Source organism: Aegilops tauschii, chromosome 2, assembly GCF_002575655.3.
Source record: "Aegilops tauschii subsp. strangulata cultivar AL8/78 chromosome 2, Aet v6.0, whole genome shotgun sequence".
Lineage (NCBI taxonomy): Eukaryota > Viridiplantae > Streptophyta > Magnoliopsida > Poales > Poaceae > Aegilops > Aegilops tauschii.
This window is the reverse complement of record NC_053036.3, coordinates 601,874,543-601,892,196: the sequence shown is the minus strand read 5'-3', so window position 1 is coordinate 601,892,196 and position 17,654 is coordinate 601,874,543. Positions and strand designations below refer to the sequence as shown.

At 47.2% G+C, this 17,654-nt stretch overlaps 2 protein-coding genes across 2 annotated transcripts; one reads left to right on the top strand and one right to left on the bottom strand.

Moving 5' to 3' along the window:
• The first annotated feature begins 7,401 nt into the window (after nucleotides 1-7,401).
• LOC109747060 (protein TIFY 3) lies at nucleotides 7,402-12,538 on the top strand. The gene is made up of 5 exons (XM_020306152.4): nucleotides 7,402-7,711; nucleotides 10,446-10,548; nucleotides 10,633-10,837; nucleotides 10,943-11,000; nucleotides 12,133-12,538. Exons 1-5 carry the CDS (start codon nucleotides 7,551-7,553, stop codon nucleotides 12,227-12,229), a joined length of 624 nt encoding a protein of 207 aa, XP_020161741.1. The 5' UTR covers nucleotides 7,402-7,550; the 3' UTR covers nucleotides 12,230-12,538.
• A 363-nt stretch (nucleotides 12,539-12,901) lies between these two features.
• Nucleotides 12,902-15,854, bottom strand: LOC109747078 (protein FATTY ACID EXPORT 7). The gene is made up of 3 exons (XM_020306166.4): nucleotides 15,315-15,854; nucleotides 13,435-13,569; nucleotides 12,902-13,296 (listed from the first exon to the last, which is right to left on the bottom strand). Exons 1-3 carry the CDS (start codon nucleotides 15,655-15,657, stop codon nucleotides 13,154-13,156), a joined length of 621 nt encoding a protein of 206 aa, XP_020161755.1. The 5' UTR covers nucleotides 15,658-15,854; the 3' UTR covers nucleotides 12,902-13,153.
• Between the last annotated feature and the right edge of the window lie 1,800 nt (nucleotides 15,855-17,654).

The following is a 17,654-nucleotide window of genomic DNA, read 5'->3' as shown; positions in this document are numbered from 1 at the left end:
CTACCTCTGCATCTACCCACGGGATTAGTTTTAAACCTCAATAATTGTTATTTAGTGCCAGCTTTGAGCATGAACATTGTATCTGGATCTCGTTTAATTCGAGATGGCTACTCATTTAAATCCGAGAATAATGGTTGTTCTATTTATTTGAGATATGTTTTATGGTCATGCCCCGCTGGTCAATGGTTTATTTTTGATGAATCTCGACGTGATGTTACACATGTTCATAGTGTGAATACCAAAAGATGTAAAGTTGATAACGATAGTCCCACATACTTGTGGCACTGCTGCCTTGGTCACATTGGTATCAAGCGCATGAAGAAGCTCCATGCAGATGGACTTTTGGAGTCTCTTGATTACGAATCATTTGACACATGCGAACCATGCCTCATGGGTAAGATGACCAAGACTCCGTTCTCCGGAACAATGGAGCGAGCAACCAACTTATTGGAAATCATACATACCGATGTGTGTGGTCCAATGAGTGTTGAGGCTCGCGGAGGATATCGTTATGTTCTCACTCTCACTGATGACTTAAGTAGATATGGGTATATCTACCTAATGAAACACAAGTCTGAAACCTTTGAAAAGTTCAAGGAATTTCAGAGTGAGGTTGAGAATCAACGTGACAGAAAAATAAAATTCTTACGATCAGATCGTGGTGGAGAATATTTAAGTCACGAGTTTGGCACACACTTAAGGAAATGTGGAATAGTTTCACAACTCACGCCGCCTGGAACACCTCAGAGAAACGGTGTGTCCGAACGTCGTAATCGCACTCTATTGGATATGGTGCGATCTATGATGTCTCTTACCGATTTACCGCTCTCATTTTGGGGCTATGCTTTAGAGACTGCCGCATTCACTTTAAATAGGGCTCCGTCGAAATCCGTTGAGACGACACCGTATGAATTATGGTTTGGAAAGAAACCTAAGCTGTCGTTTCTAAAAGTTTGGGGATGCGATGCTTATGTCAAGAAACTTCAACCTGAAAAGCTCGAACCCAAGTCGGAAAAATGCGTCTTCATAGGATACCCTAAGGAAACTATTGGGTACACCTTCTACCTCAGATCCGAAGGCAAGATCTTCGTTGCCAAGAACGGGTCCTTTCTAGAGAAGGAGTTTCTCTCGAAAGAATTGAGTGGGAGGAAAGTGGAACTTGATGAGGTGATAGTCACCCCTTCCGAACATCAAAGTAGCGCAGCGCGGGAAAATGTTCCTGTGGTGCCTACACCGACTGGGGAGGAAGTTAATGATGATGATCATGAAGCTTCGGATCAAGTTACTACTGAACTTCGTAGGTCCACAAGGACACGTTCCGCACCAGAGTGGTACGGCAACCCTGTCCTGGAAATCATGTTGTTAGACAACGGTGAACCTTCGAACTATGAAGAAGCGATGGCGGGCCCGGATTCCGACAAATGGCTTGAAGCCATGAAATCCGAGATAGGATCCATGTATGAAAACGAAGTATGGACTTTGACTGACTTGCCCGATGATCGGCGAGCCATAGAAAACAAATGGATCTTTAAGAAGAAGACGGACGCGGATGGTAATGTGACCATCTACAAAGCTCGACTTGTCGCTAAGGGTTATCGACAAGTTCAAGGGGTTGACTACGATGAGACTTTCTCACCCGTAGCGAAGCTGAAGTCCGTCCGAATCATGTTAGCAATTGCCGCATACTATGATTATGAGATATGGCAAATGGACGTCAAAACGGCATTCCTTAACGGCTTCCTTAAGGAAGAGTTGTATATGATGCAGCCGGAAGGTTTTGTCGATCTTAAGAATGCTAACAAAGTATGCAAGCTCCAGCGCTCAATCTATGGGCTGGTGCAAGCATCTCGGAGTTGGAACATTCGCTTTGATGAGATGATCAAAGCGTTTGGGTTTACACAGACTTATGGAGAAGCCTGTGTTTACAAGAAAGTGAGTGGGAGCTCTGTAGCATTTCTCATATTATATGTGGATGACATACTATTGATGGGAAATGATATAGAATTCTTGGAAAGTATAAAGGCCTATTTGAATAAGTGTTTTTCAATGAAGGACCTTGGAGAAGCTGCTTATATATTAGGCATCAAGATCTATAGAGATAGATCAAGACGCCTCATTGATCTTTCACAGAGTACATACCTTGACAAGATATTGAAGAAGTTCAGTATGGATCAGTCCAAGAAGGGGTTCTTGCCTGTATTGAAAGGTGTGCAATTGAGCACGGCTCAATGCCCGACCACGGCAGAAGATACAGAAAAGATGAGTGTCATCCCCTATGCCTCGGCCATAGGGTCTATTATGTATGCCATGCTGTGTACCAGACCTGATGTAAACCTTGCCGTAAGTTTGGTAGGAAGGTACCAAAGTAATCCCGGCATGGAACACTGGACAGCGGTCAAGAATATCCTGAAGTACCTGAAGAGGACTAAGGATATGTTTCTCGTTTATGGAGGTGACGAAGAGCTCGTCGTAAAGGGTTACGTCGACGCTAGCTTCGACACAGATCTGGATGACTCGAAGTCACAGACCGGATACGTGTATATTTTGAATGGAGGAGCAGTAAGCTAGTGCAGTTGCAAGCAAAGCGTCGTGGCGGGATCTACATGTGAAGCGGAGTACATGACAGCCTCGGAGGCAACACAGGAAGCAGTCTGGATGAAGGAGTTCATTACCGACCTAGGGGTGATTCCCAATGCGTCGGGCCCGATGACTCTCTTCTGTGACAACACTGGAGCCATTGCCCTTGCGAAGGAGCCCAGGTTTCACAGGAAGACCAGGCATATCAAGCGTCGCTTCAACTCCATTCGTGAAAGTGTTCAAAATGGAGACATAGATATTTGTAAAGTACATACGGACCTGAATGTAGCAGATCCGTTGACTAAACCTCTCCCTAGAGCAAAACATGATCAACACCAGGACGCAATGGGTGTTCGATTCATCACAATGTAACTAGATTATTGACTCTAGTGCAAGTGGGAGACTGTTGGAAATATGCCCTAGAGGCAATAATAAATGGTTATTATTATATTTCTTTGTTCATGATAATCGTCTATTGTTCATGCTATAATTGTATTGTCCGGAAATCGTAATACATGTGTGAATGCATAGACCACAACGTGTCCCTAGTAAGCCTCTAGTTGACTAGCTCGTTGATCAACAGATAGTCATGGTTTCCTGACTATGGACATTGGATGTCATTGATAACGGGATCACATCATTAGGAGAATGATGTGTTGGACAAGACCCAATCCTAAGCATAGCATAAAAGATCGTGTAGTTTCGTTTGCTAGAAGCTTTTCCAATGTCAAGTATCTTTTCCTTAGACCATGAGATCGTGCAACTCCCGGATACTGTAGGAGTGCTTTGGGTGTGCCAAACGTCACAACGTAACTGGGTGACTATAAAGGTGCACTACGGGTATCTCCGAAAGTGTCTGTTGGGTTGGCACAGATCGAGACTGGGATTTGTCACTCCGTGTGACGGAGAGGTATCTCTGGGCCCACTCGGTAATGCATCATCATAATGAGCTCTATGTGACTAAGGCGTTAGTCACGGGATCATGCATTGCGGTACGAGTAAAGAGACTTGCCGGTAACGAGATTGAACAAGGTATTGGGATACCGACGATCGAATCTCGGGCAAGTAACATACCAATTGACAAAGGGAATTGCATACGGGATTGATTGAATCCTCGACACCGTGGTTCATCCGATGAGATCATCGTGGAACATGTGGGAGCCAACATGGGTATCCAGATCCCGCTGTTGGTTATTGACCGGAGAGGCGTCTCGGTCATGTCTGCATGTCTCCCGAACCCGTAGGGTCTACACACTTAAGGTTCGGTGATGCTAGGGTTGTAGAGATATGTGTATGCGAAAACCCGAAAGTTTTTCGGAGTCCCGGATGAGATCCCGGACGTCACGAGCGGTTCCGGAATGGTCCGGAGGTGAAGAATTATATATAGGAAGTCAAGTTTCGGCCACCGGGAAAGTTTCGGGGGTTACCGGTATTGTACCGGGACCACCGGAAGGGTCCCGGGGGTCCACCGGGTGGGGACACCTATCCCGGAGGGCCCCGTGGGCTGAAGTAGGAAGGGAACCAGCCCCTAGTGGGCTGGGCGCCCCCCATGGGCCTCCCTCCTGCGCCTAGGGTTGGAAACCCTAGGGCAAGGGGGCGCCCCACTTGCCTTGGGGGGTAAGTCAACCCCCCTGGCCGCCGCCCCCCATCCAGATGGGATCCCTGGCCGGCGCCCCCCTCCCAGGGGTCCTATATAAAGGGGGGGGGAGGGAGGGCAGCAGCAACACAGCCTTGGGCGCCTCCCTCCTCCCCTGCTACACCTCTCCCTCTCGCAGAAGCTCGGCGAAGCCCTGCCGAGACCCGCTACATCCACCACCACGCCGTCGTGCTGCTGGATCTCCATCAACCTCTCCTTCCCCCTTGCTGGATCAAGAAGGAGGAGACGTCGCTGCACCGTACTTGTGTTGAACGCGGAGGTGCCGTCCGTTCGGCACTCGGTCATCGGTGATTTGGATCACGGCGAGTACGACTCCGTCATCCACGTTCATTGGAACGCTTCTGCTCGCGATCTACAAGGGTATGTAGATGCACTCCTTTCCCCTCGTTGCTAGTATACTCCATAGATGCATCTTGGTGAACGTAGGAAATTTTTAAAATTATGCTACGATTCCCTATAGTTGAAGCACTTGCCATTGTGTTGAACCTTGAATGCCTTCAAAGCTTGAAATGCCTACAAAATGTTTCTGTCGCGCGCGTTTCCTCGTGCCGCCGGACGACGAGCCACCGACCACCGGGCGGCGTTGACGTCGATGGGCGTGGGCGCGGGCGTGGAAGGCGCGACCACGCTCACGTCGGGTGAGCACTCCCCGGAGAGGCGGGAGGCCTGCAGGTAGACGTGGAAGTCGGGGACCGGGTTGCAAGCCGATGCGCGGGGTGAGTCGGGCATCACCATCCGAGGAAACGCCGACGAGCCGGTGCTGGCCGCGGCGACGGCGGCTTGGACGAGGCTGTGCTGGCTAGGGTTTACCCCAAGCATGTAGAGCGCCTCCCTCGTTGCCGCGGCGACGCGGGCGTTGGTGAACTCCTGCTGCGCGGCGGCGGCAGCGGCGGCCTGCGCGGCGGCCTCATCCCTCGCGTCCGCGGCGTGCCTCCGACCCTTCTTCTTGGCTGACTCCCTTGCCCGTTGTTCGGGCGTCAGCGCCTTCTTCGGCTTGGTCGCCGCGGCGGTCTTGCGCGGGGCACGAGGCTTGCCTTTCCCGGAGGGGGCGACGGCGCCGGACGAGGCGAGAGAGGCGAGGCCGCCGGCGGCGTCGAGGTCTAGGTCGATGGCGTCCTCCATGACTGGTTGGGGGGCGGGGGCGCGCGCGGGCGGGAGCGTTTTTGGGGAAAATAGGGGAAATGGTGGTGGCTGCTATCGACAGGCGGGCCCGGAGAGAGGAGTAGGCGCGCGCGCGTCCGTCTCGTGTCCGCGCTGACGCAAATCCGGCTCAAAATTGGGCCTGTAATGGGTGGCCCGCGGACGGAAAACGGACGCGCGTCCGTTTGGGTCGGCGCGTTGGGCCACCACTTTTGTCCGCGCCGACCCAAACAGATGCGGGCGGACGAAATGGGTCGCCTCATTGAAGTTGGTCTAAGCACGTGGGTGCCGCCTTTGGAGACATGGTTTGGCCGGAACGGGCTCTGCTCGCTCGATTTTGGGCAATGGAACGGCCGCCTTTCGCCTCCCGTTTCTGGTCACGGGAACCCGGCACGCCTCGCCGGAGTGCACGCCAGGTGAAGCACGCACGTCGATACGTGGCATTTTCTTTTTCACGGTTTTGCAGAAAGACACGGCGACGTTGATGTGCCGGTGCCTTGTCGGGAGTCATGTTACTCACCGACTCGGTCAAAAATTATACGGACTTTGATTCAAAGAACAAGTCAGATCATACCGTCACAGTAGTAGTTGTAACAACTGCTGGTAAAACTTGGATCGAATGTAAAACCTACTAGCACCGTTTCAAATTATAAAATCTTTTTCAAAATGAATGAAGCAACACACTAAAATGCGTCTATGTACATTCTCGAGAAAAATGCGTCTATGTATATCTGATTCAAAAACAAATAGAACTTCTCATAGTTTGAAATGAAGTAATAATTATTAGTAACTTTTTTATACATTGGAAATTTAATTACAGCTTTTTACGGCTGCCAAACAAAAAAATTGCTATGCTTGGAATATTTGACAGGTGGCAAGTGTGGGTGTTTCTACTTATGTCATGGTCGACATCCGCATATTGCGGTGTACTTTTTTTTTTGCGAATAGCATATTGCGGTGTACATGAATCTGGTTTGGATTTTTTTTCCGCTAATGTTAACTTGACAACCTACTGGATTTTAACTGGATGTGTGTAGACCAAAGGATTTTAGTTGGACGCATATAAATGAACCCGCGCAATGGATCGAAATTATTTCAAAATGTTCCTCAATTAGACATATAAGGTCAACGTTGTAGTAGTGTTTGATAAATCGCGTGGTTCAGGTCATCTCAAAGCTTTTACTCTTTGACAGTTGTAATGGTTTTGTCGTCTCCCCCGGGTACGTCTGGTCTCTAGCTTGGCGCGTCGGTATATGTGAGGGAAGCATGATGGAGGAGTTGGCGGCCAAGCTTCAACAACACATATCTGACAGTGTGTTGAACTCTCGCCCCTTCCAAACCAGGAGGAAGTGGCAGACTCATCGACACGCTATGAGGTGGATTGTGTGGGTGATTCTGGTATACGGTCAGTATCACAATGCCAATGCAATGGTCAAAAACCAGGAACGCTGCAACAAGGCGCCAAGAGACCGAAACGAAGGAGGGTGCTATCATGCAAAAGAGACACGTCAATGGAGCGAAACGGAGTGGCCCGAAGCCGCGCCAAGCAAACCTGCGGACAAACGAGGCATGGATAAGAAGAACCATACAACAATAGTAGCGTCTGTCGTTTTGCGCTCGGAACTCACGCGCCCGAAGCTCGTGGCGTGCGGACTTAGTCTCTTAGATACCCGAGAAATCTTCGAAGTTACATCTTTTCGGAAATCATCATAAAACCGAACCCGAAAACCCCTCAGTTAAACATCAAATTACTGCCTACCAGCTATTCACTACCAAAAATAGGACACATATTGATTCTTTCTTTGAGTTGGCACATATTTATTCATTCACTCCCCCTGCCAATCCATGGCAGGTTGTCTTCTGTACAAAAATATTCATTGCTACTGTAGAACTACTTGATCAGCATCTCCTCCAGTGAGGCACTGCCAAGTGCCAAAGTATTTTAAAGGCAGTACTACCATAAAAAATTAAATGCATAAAATATATAGGGGCCCTATTTTATTATAACCCAGTCACGACATTCACATGCGCATTCCGCTGTACACACACCCACTCCTCCGCCGGTCCCTCTTTTATCTCAGGCCCCCTCCGGCTTCCTCCAATTTTCATTCCGAAGTCCCTTTCAACGAGAGAGAGGGAGAGAGAGAGGAGCAGTTAGTTGAGACCCGAGGCGGAGATGGATCTGCTGGAGAGGAGCGCAGCCACTATTAAGGCGGAGCAGGGGGAGGCCCAGCGCAAGGAAGCCGAGAGGAAGGAGCAGGAGCAGGAGCAGGAGCACAAGGAGCAGGAGACCCAGCAGCCAGGGCTCACCGGCCGACCCCCGCTCGCCAACGGCAGGTAGCTGGCCTCCTCCGCCCCCTTCTCCCCGCTCCAGGAAGAAACCATGGCGGATTCCGTCGAGGATTCCGCGTCCGCCGGCGTGATTCTGCCGGATTGCTTGTGTCGTGTGCGCGGGTGTTCTTCTTGTTCTTGAAGTTGTTCCTGTCCCGCTTTCACCTGTTCTTATTCACGCGCTTTCGCAATTGGCACCCCGTGGCCCAGTGCTAATCACGGGGGAGCCCTTGCCGTGGGTTCCGTCGGTCCTCGGCTAGGTGGCGTGGGGAGTGCGTAGGTGTCGGTGCGGATTCTGAAATGCGTGTTGTGTTCTTTCTCGTTGCTGTTCAAGTGTTGTTCCTATCTCTCTCTCCCTGCGGTCCAAATCCTCCCAGCTTCAGTTTGCTGAACCTTTGCCTGATGTTAAGAAATCTCAAGTTAGGGGGAATTTTAGGGGGCCGTGTTCTTATCCGGGTGCTGGGAGGGCGTTTGGGTTGCTGGAAATCTGGCGTTACCACTCCTTATCCTTCATGGTCATGGTTGATTTAATGGCAAGAAAAGCGCAAACTTGTTTTGCTCTTGATGATAAACATTTCGGCAAATCTTTTCTTATCAAGTTAACCAAGTAATCTTACGGCCGGGGAGGAACTTTGCCCAAGATGGGCACAGATCCAGGCAGCCCTTCCCCCCTCACTGTCTGGTTTCTTGTTCTACAATTTCTTCAAAGCGTTATGTAAAGTTTTTAGTTCAACCGCTGATTCAGGTCCACAGTGAAGAACTCTTTAGGCCGCTTACATTCCTCTTTGTGATGTACACCTCGACCTCGAGCTATCCTTTTTGAGAAACATGGGAGAAGGCGTATGTAGATCTGATTAAAGCTGAGTTCGGTACCCAGATAACTTCCATAAACATGCAAAGCCCTACCAAGGATTCATCAACTGCAAAAAAGAACAAACGGAAAAACTAACAAACTTTTCCACCTGTTTGCTTCATGACCAATTGTGAAGCCGGGGGACCAACGACATGGTCTCTGACCAGCTATTCACAACGTTGAATTACTAGTCTTTCGGACATCCCCTGACATGTTAAGGCCCCTTGTGCCTAGCATCATGTGTTGCAAGCGTGCAAACGGAACGCTTTGCTAACCCTGATAGTGTTTCTTCTGACCTTCGGGGCTTTTCGGCATATTTGTCGGCTGCAGGGCTTTGCATTGTTCAGCTATTCACCGTATCTATGCCACGTTAATTTGTTCTGCCCCTACTATCGTAGAATGTTTTCCTGTAAGGTTTGGCTAATGTCTATTTGTTGTTGGTTTACATTCAATTAATTGGCTGCTGTGAAATGATGGATCCTGTATTGGAGTTCAAATAAAATGTGACACTAAAAACGTGCCACTTGGAATCAACATTCCTGCTTTTTTTCTGAATTTATATAGGTCTAATGGGTGCAGGATGTTTTGGATCTATTAATTTTAGACAACGGTTGGAGAAAACAATTGAGTCCAGCACATATAATTTGCTAGGTCCAGTTCTTAGGATGGAACAGAAGTTACGTGGGTCCAGTCCATCCACCCTGGACTGACTTTGAACTAGTCAGACAAGTAACTGGACGCTAGGCGGCACATACCCGTCCACCACGCCTTGAATAATTCAGAGTGGACCACGATTAGAGTCATAGTCTGCTGTTGTCTGATATCACATCATGCATTATAGAAGTTGTTAGACTCAGAATTGTTGGTACCTGCAAAGTAGTTGATGTTATTAATTTTAACTTAAAAGTTTTACAATGTAAATAACTGACTATTCTGATGTGGGCCCAGGACCGGGGTATCATACAAGTCGTGGCTAAGCGACAAGTCATTTAGTCGCCACGTGGAACTCTTCCCAAGATCTATTTTGTTTTCTGTTACCAAGTAGGGGAGGTGTATTGCTTGCACAAAGGCTTATGATGCAACTAACATGCACTCTAGCTAACGGGTGCCACAATTTTTTTGAGAACAATTCTAAACATACTTCAAAACTTCTATCTATGTGTAAAATTTGAAGAGTTTCACTCTATGGTGAGTGCACAATTCTATGTCATGGGCAGGGGTGCGTGGAAGTTAGTTAGCTATCCATGTGCCATAACCATGACTTGGTTTCCATATCTTATGGGTTTCAACTGCTGCCTACCCCAACTTGTTTGGGACTGAAAGGCTTTGTTGTTGTAAAAATTGTAAGAATTTTCTCATTTTGTTGCTATGAACATAGAATGATTTTGAACCTGAAATTTTGTGTGTAGTTAGTGTAACCCATATATTATACTATCTAGAATTTGTTTTGGATTTATCTGCTGCTTTTGCTAGCCTGTGAATGTGGTGATTGCAACCAAGCCTTCAGTGCATAAGGACCCATTAAACAGAGTGTAGAACAATCACTTCTGGTCTGGAAATAGATGGCTGGTTGCAGATGAAGTGCATAGTAATGCCGTTTCAACATTTGATCTTTGCCTTTAATTCCTCCAACTAAAAAGATAGCAATGTGCCCTCAGGGGTTTAGTAAATACTATATGTAACCTAACATTATGCATCAGTGAGCCAACCTGACCTCCGATTTCATATAGCACTTTGCCCTTAAATGCCCTTTTACTTTTGTATATGCAGTTGCTCGAGTGCCATGTGTGCTGTGTCTGCCAACTTTCCAATACATTTGTGTATTTATTTGATTTCATATTATTCTTTCATTGCATATTCTAACTACTTATGCTGTTTAATTATTAGGTCTGGAATGTTGCCAATGTCGAGCCCTCCAGCAAATCCGGGACAGCTTACCATTTTTTATGGTGGGTCAGTATGTGTGTATGACTCAGTGCCACCAGAGAAGGTAGTATTTATGCTTCTTGCATCTATCATTTTCTTGGTTTAATTGTCGAAACTCTATGCTAACCTGTGACATTGGCATCAATAGGCTCAAGCAATCATGCTCATTGCAGCAGCAGCAGCTGCGGCCTCAAAAAGCAATGGCACCACTGCTGTTAAGCCTCCAGCGATGTCTGCGACCAATGCTATCCAAGCCATGCTTACGCGGTCGCTCTCACTCCAGAGCACTTCTGTAGCAAATGGACAACCTCAGGCTGTCGCGGATCCTGGCTCGATTTGCAAGCTTCAGGCTGGTAAAGCCACTAGATCTTTATTCTGAAACCTAAAAGTGGGATGCTCGTTCTAATCAGTCTTTGTATGATCTAAAATTGTAAAAAATAATGTTACCTGCTTTGCAGATCTTCCCATCGCCAGGAGACACTCCCTTCAGCGCTTCCTGGAGAAGCGCCGTGACAGGTTAGCATGAATGAAGAGTACAAGTAGCAGTCTACGTTCTTCTGGAGCGTATTATGAGTATTATGACCCCCTTACATTTGTTGTTTTGTGTTTCCACATGCTGTGTATGGTGTACCACAGCATTTAGAAATGCATTTGTATGAGGCCAAGTCTTCAAAACCAAGTCTTGTACTTCTGTGCCCCGTTCATGATCAATCCAAATTATGATAACCGTTCTATTTTCAACTTGAATGTTCTAGGAGAAGAAGTTTGATGTATGCGAAAAAAGTGCTCCATGACTCGTGATAAAAAATCTGCATGATTCTGTTAAAATGTACTTGCAAGCATAGTTCAAAAAAGCGCTAGGCGTTAATTGTGCGTTTTGCCACCGCCTTGCGCTTTACTGATGACCAAAGTGCATGCTTATGCGCAGTTATGCACAGATTAAGCGTAGTTATGCGCAATGCGTTTTGCCAACGCCTAGAGCCTAGGCGCGCTTAAGCGCTCGCTTAGGCGCGCCTTTTTTAACTATGCTTGCAAGAGACCAAACATTTTGTGTAGTTTCAGTTGGTAATAACTAATAAACATGTAGTATGATTTGTTTATAGTCAGGTCACATTAGAGCATCACTCCATAACAAGTGATGTAACATATCAGCTGGTAGATTGGGATTATATGATTATTGAATATTGACACGAGTTATGAGAAAAAATTAATAGTTCTCCTTAAAGCCCCTTGGCATTAGCGTAATGAACACCGAAGCTAGGCTGGGGACATCAGCTTACAAAAGACAAACCACAGAAACAGCTGCGAAATTAAAGAACATTAGGGCCCTAACAAGCTTCCCCATCAAGGCTTTCACCACTCTGTAGGAGAAATACTGAACTATACTTTTAGTTAGTTTTGGTCACAGCCATTAATTCTCAGGACGACCGATCGCCTTTAAGCTAGCTTTTGTGTGAGGAGTCGAAACGGCTAAAGATAGCATCTCCATCCCTGCTTGCTCTTGTCATGTTTCATATGAAAAAGTAACGGCGTTCTCGACTGCGATGGCCAACCTTTTTTCGTCCTCCTGCATCTGTAGCTGTAATCAGTTTCACTTGTCCTTCCCTATGCTGGCTGGAACTGACTATGGAATGATCCTATGATGCAGGGTGGTGAGCAAAGCTCCTTACGGCGCCGGGAAGCCATCCGAAGGCATGGGAGCATCTTCTGGGATGGAAGTGGTCGCGGAGGGCAAGGCCCAGTAACCATGAAAGAAGAAAGACGGCCCTGCCCCTGATGTTTGGAAGGAAAGGGGCGTGTGTTAGCTGATGTGATGTTACACCGTAGAACCATCATCGTTCGTGACGATAATAATGATCCGACCAGAACCTCTATTGTCATTGTTCTGTTGTCATTGTGTAGTTTACTCTGTATCTGAACTTGTTTTGGTCTGCGGAACCGTACTGCTATGATGAATGTGTCGATGATGTAAATCGTGGCTGTCGTGCCTGTCTGACTGATACATTGTTATCGTAGTCGATAAATGATATCATCTGTGCCGTCTCCGTTTCAAATGTTCCCAGTTGGTTTGGAAATGTTGTGTTTTTGTGTGGTTTGTTGAGGATGTTGGTGGGTTTTCAGTGCAATCTGAGAGGCGGCCTCTCGTCTGGTTGCGTCTTCCTGTCTTGGTTTCGGGTCTCCTCTCTTCCGCTCCCTGCATAAACAGTACGCAAAACTGAATTTTCTGATGTTCCTGGAACGTGGCAGAAGCAAACTGAATTTTCTGATGTTGCGTTTGTGCAGCAGCGAACCGATTTTGTTCACGGAGGCAACTTTCGTCAGTGTAACGGCGAGTACTGAACCTACGTAGTGTTGGGGGAGTATCATGAACTAATCATGGAGCAAAGTAAAAATAAGTGCAACACGGCCATAGAAACTTCTGCTATAAGATCACCATTCACACATGATCCTCTCAAACTTATTGATTTCCACCATCCGCCATACATGCTAAACTTAGTTCACTGAACATCAACTTGAGTTCAACGACAATGTAACACGACAGTCAGTCAGTCACCAAAGGTCCGAAAACACGAAAGAGATGCAGACAACTGCTTCGAAACACACACAAAAAAAAAAAAAGAGAACCCGCAAGTCTAAAGTCCGGAAGTGCATATGGTAACCGGACTGCATCACGCATGCGAGCTACGCATAATCCCATGGGCGTAGCCTCCGACCATGACCAAGGAAAGAAGGGACACGACGCCGGCTGGGAATATCTTTCCGGACTTCTTGAAGCGAGATCCCATGACTGACAGCAGTGCAGCCGATATACCTATGACGCAAAGCCAAGAAAACATTAGGGCATCAACCGTGAGGAGAGGAATCTAGGTCGATGCAATTCCCAAGCAAAAATGACAAGGACCATACAAAACATGCCCGATGAAGGAATACTACATACAGTAGTACATACCTAACCCGATCGCCGACGCAAAGACTGGTCTCACTGGGAGTTGAGTGTGAACGAAGAACAGCACCAGGGCTGATATGCCTCCTGCAGCCAGTGATTTCTGACTTCCGCTCTTCATGTAACCCATTACTCCACCAGCTACAGAAGTTAGGAGCACAACGATCAGATGTTGTAAATGTTGCAACTTCCCAAGAACAGTCAATATTTTCAGCGTATATCAGTGTACTTTCAGTCATAATGCTGTAAAAGGTTGCATAACCTCATAGTTTTATAAGATGGTTGATGGAGCTAAAATAATGTCAGGGGTATTTAGCCCTATGCTAGTTCAACAGACATAACAAAGGTATCAGATACTAAGATAACACTACAGCTCTGTTATGAATAAAAATACACGTGTGTTGTATAAAGCCAACCACTTCCAGCTTTTCTGGTATCTGGGTGTTCATGATATCCTACTTCTTAGGAGAGATATCCTACACTGTGCTTATTTGTAAGCATTTAATTAAGGAAGTAGGCACTTAGCACTATGGACAAGAAGAGCATTCTGAGACACACAGAAAGGCATACATGTCAACACATACAATTTCCTAAGCACGGCCCAGTTCTATTTTTCGCTCTGATAAAAGGAGAAGTTGAGTAACCAAGAAGTGCTGATGAGCCTGCCTACTAGTTTATGCAATCGCCAAGTCAATTTTAACTGTTGTACCATCACATTATTCATTTAGCTTAACTATCAAGGACAAAAAGGTAACAAAATGGGGGGAGGGGGGATCTAGTAGTCACAAGTTCAAATGCCACAATAACCCCACTGAGTAATAAACAGCCACTTGCTAAGGAATTTGACTCCGATATGCACACACATTCCCACAGCAGGGTCTATAATAAACAACACCATAAAGGGAGAGTTAAGCGCTCAAACAATTGCGGCAAAGTACAGCCCAAGCTGCCAAATGACCTTCTCCACAAAAAATAAATAAATCTAAATGCCAAAGACATCAGACACAGCTCTGTTATTATGAATAAGAAATACCCCTCTGTTGAATAAAGCCAACCACTTCTTTCTGATCTGGATCTGGATGCTCGTGATAGCCTACACTGTGCTTTGTTCTTAAGCCTTTAAGTGAGGGCACCTGACAGTCCATACTATAAAGCCAGAAGAGCATCCTATGACACGTATAAAAGAACCCAATTTCTATCTTTGCAAATTTGCTGACCAAATCCAAGTTTTATTGTTGCTATAATTAAAGGAGGAACAGAGTAATCAAGCGAGTGTTGGCGAGCCTGCTTACTGGTTACTACAGTTGGCATGCCAATCTTAATCACTGTTTCGTCAAATAATTCCATTACCTTGATTATTATTATTATTTTCAATAAGAGGGGCGTCTTGGGCCCCATTTTCATTAAGGAAATGGAGTCTTACACAATACTGGGAGCATCATCACTTACACCCCTGACATTTTTTTCATGCGATCCAAAACTGGATTGGGTTCCATTATCAACTGATAACAGAACAGACTTACACCCCTGATATACAACCCAAAAGCAACTACAGACTAAAGACTACTACATTAGTACATTACCTTGATTATCAAATACATAAAAGGTGTAATCTTGCGTAAAATGCAGCCATGAAATAAGAGTGGTTTAACAAACTGGGGATAATCCACTGGCCATCAGCTAAAATGCCAGGATGACAGAGTCCAGTCTGCCATTTGACCTTCTACGTGAATCAGACTTCCGCATCAGCAGGATCACGCGGACAATAATGGTTATACTGATAAAGAAGAGCCAAAATTCGCACATGAATACTATACTTTACTCAAACCCAACGCATCTGCATCTATCGCTAGTTCGCTACGAAGAAAGGAGGTGGCGCTCGTTACCTCCGACGAGCGCGGCGTAGGCGAGGGTGAGCTTCTGCGACATGGAGAGCCCCTCACCCATCTTCTCGTCCTCCCCCTCGTCCCCGCCCCCCTGCGGGTCACTTCCACCGCCGCCTCCGCCCCCAGATCCTGCGCCGTCACCGCCTCCCGATCCGCCGCCGCCGAGCTCGGGCTCCTTGGACGCAACGGCCGCGAGGAGGCGGGCGCCGGGGGAGGCGGAGCGGAGCGAGAGGAGGGCTGGGGCGGGGGCGCGCAGGAAGAGGAGGGAGCTCTGGGAGGCGGAGATCGGGGCCGGGGAGAGGGCGAGCGGCGCGAGGAGTGGGGTCGTGGCGAGGAGGGCCATGGCTCCGGGTGCTCGAGCTGGGGTTTTGTGGGGTCAACTCGGTGGGTGGGCTGCCGGCGGTGGTGAGCTCGGTGATGTGATGTGATGGACCGGTGGGGGATTTTCCGGGATGGGTGGCGTGTCACTGTGGGTGGGTCTTGGGTTTTTAGGCACTTGATTTTCGATGGTTTTTGCTCGCTGTTTTCTCAAACGCGCCACGGGGGGAAATCCCACGGACGTAGTATAAGTTCTGTTTGTTTAGAAAGAATTCAATAACACCCTGATTTCTCTATCTCTATCTCTTCTCTTCTCTACTATCTAAAAAAAACCTAAGGTTCCCTCTCCCCTCTTACGTCAAATCTTTCGTCCAACCTTTTCTTCCACCCCTCCTTACATACGCTCCACCCTCCCGATTTTCTATTTCACATGATTTGGCAAGCTAATAAATGACGATAAAAAACCCAGCAAATACCGATCACTTTCCTCCCAAGACGAAAATTTGATCTCGCAATCCTCTCGCCCCTTTAATCTCGCGATCCTCTCAACCCTTTAATCTCGCAATCCACTCAATCCCCCCGATTTTGCATTTCACATGATCTGATCGGAATCCCCTCGCCCCTTTAATCTCGCAAAAAGTTGAATGCCTCAGCCCTTACAACACTCGATTACTCAGCCTCATGCGCAGCTCAACCTCACAAAGCGCGGCGCGCGGGGATCATGGCCTTGGAGCCGCGGACGTCGCCCTCCGCCACATCTCTCCAAACGCCGACCCGCAGGACTCGACGCATACGTGTCCGCCTTGCAGGACTACCGCACAAATAAGGCCATGGACGTGCTGGCGAGTCGCCTCGTGCGCGCTCGGTGCACCATGAGGACCACGAGAGCTGCATCAACGTCGTCGAAGATCACATGGCGGCGGCGACATAGATCATGGGTATGCGCAAAAAAAGCCACCATTGAGCGTGCTGCTCGAGGAGAACGCGATGCTAATTTTGCATGGCAAGCGACGAAGAGACTACATGATGAGAAGAACAAGGTGTCGATGGAGCGCGTGCAATGGCGGCGGGGCGGTGCTGGATCGCGGATGGCTCACGCAGCAGGACTAGTACGGTGAAGCTGGAGCGCCACACCACAATAATAAGAAAGGAGGTGGTCGAGCAAGAGATGAGCAACTATACGCTCAATGGCATCATGTCCAGGTGAGCTTATTCTCTCGTTCCAATCTGCACTTGTTGGTCTTTTCTTTTTCTTCTTCTTTCAGATCTATGAGAAATATGATGTTTTGGTTTTATAGAATTCTTATCCTTTAGAAGAGTTTGTTTAGTCGATCTTGAATTGTGGATGCTGAAAAGATGTAATGCTTGGGGATTTTTGTCAGATGATTTCAGGATCTTTTTTAGTTTTAGTACGCATCTGGATACTATTTGCATGATCAAATCTCAAAAGATTGATAGTATTTGTGAAATCTGAATATGAAGAATACATGTATACTAACATGTGGCTTTGCTTCTGCCAACGACAAAGTTGTACTTTACAACACCCAATTCTGGATTTTATGCAATCGGCTTCAAGTGGTACTTCTGCGGGTTAGAAAGGATGGCTCACTATCAGTAACTATGGCACGAAATTGAAGATCTAACCACAATCATAGGTACTGTTACGGCTGTTGCAGATAGATCATACTGTTGATATCATTTCCGCGATCGCGGCGTAATCGCTGGCTGGTAGGCTTCCCGCGACACTATGCCTTAAAAAACGCGATCTGGCGCTAATCAGGCAATCGCGGGGCATACTGAAATTACTCTGTTTATCTGCTGAAATTACTCTTCGAATTTATACTGAAATTACTCTGTTTTTCTGCTGAAAATACTCTATTTTTCTAGACAAACATGCACTTGTACTGTTGCCGCTAAATGGCATAGCGGCCGCGATCGCCCGCTATAGCGGGCCGTAGCGTTTGGAGGAGTCAGCCGCGAAATGCTTTCGCCCGCGATCTTAAACTTTGATCATTTCCTACT